General features: G+C 40.5%; 1 protein-coding gene across 1 annotated transcript; it reads left to right on the forward strand.

Annotated features, from left to right (window-relative positions):
* Window positions 1–3,425: 3,425 nt before the first annotated feature.
* On the forward strand, window positions 3,426–6,571 carry LOC118512923 (ubiquitin carboxyl-terminal hydrolase Usp2-like). Its single transcript, XM_036058083.1, has 4 exons — window positions 3,426–3,618; window positions 3,742–3,894; window positions 4,212–4,290; window positions 6,377–6,571. The coding sequence occupies exons 1-4, from the start codon at window positions 3,498–3,500 to the stop codon at window positions 6,444–6,446; spliced, it is 423 nt and encodes a 140-aa protein (XP_035913976.1). The 5' UTR covers window positions 3,426–3,497; the 3' UTR covers window positions 6,447–6,571.
* Window positions 6,572–7,035: the final 464 nt, after the last annotated feature.

Below are 7,035 nucleotides of genomic sequence, written 5' to 3' on the forward strand. Positions count from 1 at the left end.
CAAAACGTAGTTTCAGCGGCATCACTCCGGTCATCACTGCTAGGGACATGTTGTGTGTGGATTTCATGCTCCTTAGTGCGAGTCTAAGACAACGATACTGTAGCCTCTCTAGTTTGAAGATATGCGTGTTGGATGGGGAGGAATTTTTGCTTGATAGGAGAGCAAGTGATAGCTTTACCATTGTGTACGGTGAGTCCATCCTAGGGTCAGGCGCATGTTGTGTAAAGCTTTGCGCAGGAACGAAATCAGGGCAAAGCTTATGGGCAAATTCATACAGCCACTCGCCTGAAAAGTTTTCGCTCTCATTGATGTTGTTGCTGTTTCGCATCCTTCTAGCCATTCTCCAAAGCGAATTAAGTGAAGTAGCATGGTCTAGATTATTGACGTATCTTCGCCAATAACCCTTTTTCTTCGCCTCAAACAGGTTTTTGCACGTTCTCTCCAGTTCTTTATAAGAATTCCTAGGGACTAGGAGTTTCTTGTCGATTTGATGAGAGTTTAGGTCTCCCAGGATCAAAAGCGGTCCAGGCAAGACCACTTCTAAATTTTCAAGATCCTCTTTGAACTTTTCAATTTTTTCCTTTTCATTATTGGCTATCTGGGGGATATAAACGGATGCAATTGTTTCTATCATTTCTTGTCTAGGGGTATTCTGGTGAAAGTGTGACTCTTTCGAACACCAATCAGTACTCCCTCACCCCTAGTAACGCTATCTTCACGGATTATATTATATCCCGGGAAGGATAGTTTAATGTCATCCGATAGCCAAATTTCACAGAGGGCAAACACATCGCAGTTGTGTTCGCCCACTAATGCTTTAAAGGAGTTTAGCTTGCCAAGCAAACTCCTACAGTTCCACTGTATGATAGTAGCCGTAGGAGCCATTAACCATCCAGACGGACCATCATACTTAAGCATGGCCATTGAGCCAGCCACTGTTTGATCATCCCCTTCAGGAAAGGAAGGGCCCATGTAGCGATCATGTGCAGGTGCTCCGGGAGGTTAAGGGTCAGAAGGAGGGACTCAAGGATCTCAGAAAGGGACGGAGTAAGGATCCTCGAGAAGCCTTTAGGCTCAGTCGGAAAAGCTAGGTTTTCCAAAGGAGTTTCGGCCCGAGGAGATCGTTTCTTCTTGGGCTGCTTCCTGGCAATTTGTGGGCGGGAGTTTTGGGATCAGCGTCACGTTGTGGACTGGAGGAAGAAACTTTAGCGTGGCGCTGTGGTGCCAAAGGTTTGTTTTTTAACTTAAGTACCTTCCTTTGTACGTTTTTGTAAGGCACTCTCAGTGCTTTTACCGATCTTGGTGGCACCTGCTCGAGTGCAGTCGGATTGCCCTCGCCATTTGCAGCTGTGTTATCTAGCACAGCAAAAGGGTTCGACGCGATCGCTCCTTTTAGGGCGTCGCTGTAAGAGCTGCGTGCCCTCTCGGCTACCGTTTTGATCTGTTCCCCTTGGTTTTTTCAATACACTGGGCACAATACTACCTCATGGCATTCCTCCCGACAATGCGAGCATTTTTGCATGAGGCGTCTAGCTTAAAAAGCTTTTTTGCCTCAATCACTTTAACCCTTGGGGTATCTGGTGCTAGAAATGCACCAACCTCAAATTTTAAAATATCCTCCTCCGGGTAATCGAAGTCCTCGATTACGCCAGTCACTTCAACCAGACTACCGGGGATATAAACCCGGTAGTGCTCCGCAAAATCTGGATCAGCCACAATGAAGTTGGCTTGAGCCCGGTCCTTTGCGGTGACCCTGATCTTGTTCGGGCGCATCCGAAACACATCAGCAACGCCCGGGTATTTCTTAAACAACTGTGCCGCGATCGTCCTTACATCGAGCTGTTTTGATCGCGACATGAAAAAAAACAAACGGCTTTCCTTCCCATGACGGCGGGTAAGCACGTGCTCGGTGCTCTGATAGCGGCTCGCTGTTAAGGGTCAGCGGGGCATTGCTTGCCGGCGGGGCACTACTCGAGGCCTTCGATGTTGAAGGCCTCTCATCCAGGGCCACTTTTTTCGTGGCTGGGGCGGCCTTACCCTGGCCCCTTACCCCTTAGCCTGGCTTACGCTTGACCTCCCTTCTAGGCCCAAGCTCCCGATCCAACTCGTACTCTTCCTGCTCTACCCCCATGGTAGAGCCGGACACAACGGTAGGTTTAGGAAGAGGGAAAAAAACTCACCGTGGGAATCGATGCACAAATAAACACACACACCTACACACACTCACTGGTTACGAACGTCGATCGATGCGACCACGCTGCGTTGATACGCTTGCTTATCGCAACGATCAACGGGTACACACAGTCACAACACTAGACACAAACGTCGAACTGGGCTAAGCGCCAGTCGATCGAGCACACAAATTCCGAGTGAATATCGGAGAATGACGGAGACACTGATTAGCGCGCCAAGAGTAATTACGTTGCCTACGCAATCGCACTCGAGAGCAATGACCACTATCTGCCTTTCGCAAAAAAATCGTATTGACGCTTCGAAGCGATACACATCCTCTCGCTACGGAAGTTGGAGGCAGACTCGCAGATTGATTTTTGTTAATAACTATTATTTATATAAATGGACATTGCAGTTTAGATTTTTAAATATGTTTTAATTTTTCAAATTATTTTCGATGTGTAGAGTATATAATTGGGACGCTCCAAGGGCCGAAGTAACAGCGGTGCACGGCAGAGCCGGGGATCCAAAGCCTAGTAAACCAAAAATGGGAGGCATATTCTAAGAGGTCGCTAAAGCCAAGAAGATGAAGATGAAGCATCTTTATTTTTTTCTTATAAACAAACTACTTTTTCTTATAAACAACGGTCGTCTCGAAGGGGCTCCGAGTTGAAGCTGCAAACAAATGTTGTTGTTGTACTTTTCAACCGTTTTCCTGGAACAAAGATATCACTAAGCGGTGAATCAAACGAGGCCCGTCCTTGCCCAATGCATTCACATACATGATCGAAAAAACATGAAGAAATATGTATATTTCAATGAATCAATAAACATTAATGTTAGGCTTTATTAACATGAATCCCTTGTAAATATAACTAAATGGATCCCTCAGATATACATAACGTAGAAAGTATGTCGAATTTCTATACCAAAAATAATTATATAAAACCTTATGAGTTATTTTAAAATTTTAGAGTAGGAGAAAACAGAGATTAGGTGGGCTCATAGCTTTTACACTTTGGCCATATTGAATGAGAAATTTATAGAAGTGTTTTGGATTGTGCTATGAACATTTTTAGTCAACACATCGACGTTGCACCTATGATTGCGAACTATTAAACCCACTCCTGTCAAATTGCAATCCATTTTCAAATATCGTTCGTGACGAGCCCTCCTAATCTGTTTACCTACTTTTCCAAGTGGTACTTTTTTAACATTCAGAATATAGAAAAACAACACTAATGATCCTCTAATATTCTTTTTCATTCCATAGTTTACCTCTGCCATCATCGAATTCAAGATGCAAGCTTGAAAATTGTCTTGAAATGTTTATAAAAGAGGAAATTCTTGACGGTATCGATCAGCCTTCTTGTTCCAAATGTGAAACTAGACGGAAATGCACTAAAAGCTTAACAATTGAACGGTTTCCACGGTATCTTGTAATACGTATCCTTTTAAATGCATGTATTATCATTAAACTATATTATTAAACATTTGATTGTTATCTTTAACACATATTATTCTATTAGTTCCGCTGTAAACATTTTACTCAATTGCAAAAACGTAAAGATTTAAAGCGGTTTTCAGAAACTCGATGGAGCAAATTAACGAATACTGTTGAATTTCCAACAAAAGAAAAGGAACTAAATCTTCAGCCGTATGCATCAGAAGATATTGCTGGACCAATTTATTATTCCTTATATGGGATATCGAATCATATAGGTAAATTAAAATAGATGTGACTTAACCGCACGTGATACATTTAAATGATACCTATGAATGTGATACCTATATAAATGAGACGGTCCGATGGTGAAGGCGACAGCTTCACCGGTCTTCACATATCCGGACCGGGGATCAACTTTCATCCGGGCCGTCCTTCCGTGAAAAAAAGACTGATTATCCAACTACATAGTATCATTTATACTAGCGTTAAGATGCCCAGCATGATATATAAGGTTGTTAAGTCTAGAAGATAGGTAGATATAATATTCACTTTTGACCATGTCATCTACTTCCGTTTTACTTCATTATTTCAGGATCTACTGCTGGTGGACATTATGTAGCTCTATGTAAACATCCTATAACTCAAGAATGGAATGAGTTTAATGATAATTAGTAAGTATATCTATTTTATAATATAACTGAAGATACAATATATATCTCTAACAAGTGTGTAACAACATAGAACACCAATTGTTAATTGAGAAAGTTTTTCGTTTTATTTTTCAAGTACCAGTTTCATATTTTTTTCAGACGCTTCAAAAAAGAAATATAATTTGTTAATAGGCCATATCGCTTGTTCAAAGATCAAAGAGGGTCAAGTAAGTCACTTGTGACTTTCGTACAAACTTGTATGCTCTCGCTAGTTTGCTCGAAGTGAAATAACCGTGCAAGTATATCTTTTAGTTTGATGAAACTGATAATGCATTCTGGCTTGAGCGTTCATGTTTAGACATTTCACTCTAACCCAGCTCAAACCAATGTCACATATCTGTCCGAAACAGATTTAAGTCAACTAAATGTTTATGCCAATTTACGACCCAAATGGGATGTACAAACAGCGTTTACATGAAACGATTTAATTGTGCAAACTAACTTTAATAAGCCATTTTGACACATTTGTACAGTCACATTACCAACCGTTTACTTCGAGTCGAACGTCTCTTCGAACGTGTGCTATCACTTTCAGCTAGTGCAATTACGGTTGACTCGAGTGCCGTTATCATGAAATTTAATGCTTTGGCTACAATTCTTTGGGAGCTGCACGCGATCCGATGGTGACAGCATATAAAACAAAACAAGTGCCGTGCAACTCGAACTAAACGGCACTCGTTTCTTCAGTAACTACTGGGTGAGATGAAAAAAAATGCAACAAAGTAAAATTTTATAATTCTCTCACTTTTTTAAAATTTTATTTATGAAAATTATAAAATGTCTGAAATTGTATTAAATTTCGTAACCAATTCAGATGTAGTCGAATTGGCCACCTTTAGCACGAATTATGGCCTTTAGTGACTCTGCAGTATGTTGACCCATTCTCGGCGAAGCGCTTGCTTGAGTTGATCGACACTTTGGTATTTTTTAGTGCTAACCTTACTTTCCATAATATACCAGGCACAATAGTCCAACGGATTAGCATCTGGTGATTTTGGTGGCCATTGTGCGGTGGAAATGAAGCGAGGGACCTCATTTCGTAACCATTCTTGGGAGGCGCGTGCTAAGTGCGATGGTGCTGAGTCCTGGTGGAATGTCCAAGCTCTGCTTTAACAACATTTTTGAGTGCCCAGAGGTTCAGAGCTGTCACCAAAATATTTTCACGATAGATTTGCGCTTTTTTATCTCACTGTCGATGAATACGAGCGGTGAGCGACCATCGACGGTTAGGGAGGCCCATACCATTACCATGGCCGGCTTTTGACTTCAGGTGGCCAACCAAAGTTAAAAATTTTCAGCTGACCTCGCTAGCAAGTAAACACGATCATTTTGTTCGTTCATAAACTGCTGGATAACAAATGGTTTCTCATTAGAGAAAACCAGATTTGGCCATTCACCACTTTCGGCAAAGCGAAGCAACTCTTTCGCTTTTGTAAGTATAACTTTTTTGTGCATCGGTGACATCTTGCACTTATTGGATCTTCAAAGGCTAAAGCCTATTATTTCAAGCTCATTTTTCAATATTTGCCGAATGGTATTTTGCGATATGTTAAGCAGATGAGACATTTGACGGCCACTGCGACGCAGATTTTGTTCAAGCCGCATCTTTGCTTTACGAACCATATCTGGCGATGATGCTGATTTGTTTCGTCCACTTCCTTGACGTCGGGCTACGCTACCAGTATCACGGTAACGAACGATGTTTTAAGAGGCGAATTAGGTCACAAAGACCCAAAGCCTTTAGAAATAAACGAAAAAAGGTAACGAACGATGGTACGAGACAAAAAAGATTTATTTACATTTAAATGCTGGAGGGTTCTTACGATAGCCACTTACGCAGCGCAGAAACCCCCTTCCAATTACGCGATCACAATTGGCGTTCAAGCATCACGAATAATAAATTTTCTTACTAGTCCAACAATAAAACGCTCAAATAAACAAACAATATAATGAACTGTCATTGGAAATAGTATTGTTCAAAGTAATTTGAATTAAAGTTATTACAAGGCTTACTACACCACACTTTCCTTTGTTTTTCTCATTTCAGCGTCACCGAAACAGCCGAACGAAATTTGATCACATCAAATGCCTATGTTTTATTTTACGAACGAGCATAACAATCTACATAATGCTAGAACCTGAATATTTGAAAGGCAAATTATAGTTTTAATTATACTTGCCTCGTAAAAAAATGCTATAGAAATATATTTTTGTTTTATCTTGGGAAATTATTCAATTAAAATTGGGGAATGTTTAAGTGCTGTTAACAGAGTAATATTAAGTATATGACAAATTTAAATTCTTATAAGAAACTTACATTTAATAATATCATTAATTGACATTAAATACACCTTATACTAGAAATCTACTAACTTAGGCAGCGTTTCCAAATGGGAGTAGCAGCCGCTGTTAAAGGAAAAAGAATCACAGTAAGCGAAAGTAAAAAAAAGAAGAGAAAACCCCAATCGCCTCCAAAATTCTACCCGCAAATTATACCACTAAGCAACCGTCTGGCAAGGACAAAGAAGAGAGGAGATAACGCAGAACAGTGTGTAAAACGTAAATTTTCAGCAGAACGGGAATCCGGAGCGCGGAATCAGTCGAGTCGGGAATCAAAATAATTCTGGAATTTATTTGTTTCTTTATTCGGTTTTTAATTGATACTTGATTTGTGATACATAAGTTTTTACTGCTTGAAAGATGAAG

Source organism: Anopheles stephensi, chromosome X (genome assembly GCF_013141755.1).
Source record: "Anopheles stephensi strain Indian chromosome X, UCI_ANSTEP_V1.0, whole genome shotgun sequence".
Lineage (NCBI taxonomy): Eukaryota > Metazoa > Arthropoda > Insecta > Diptera > Culicidae > Anopheles > Anopheles stephensi.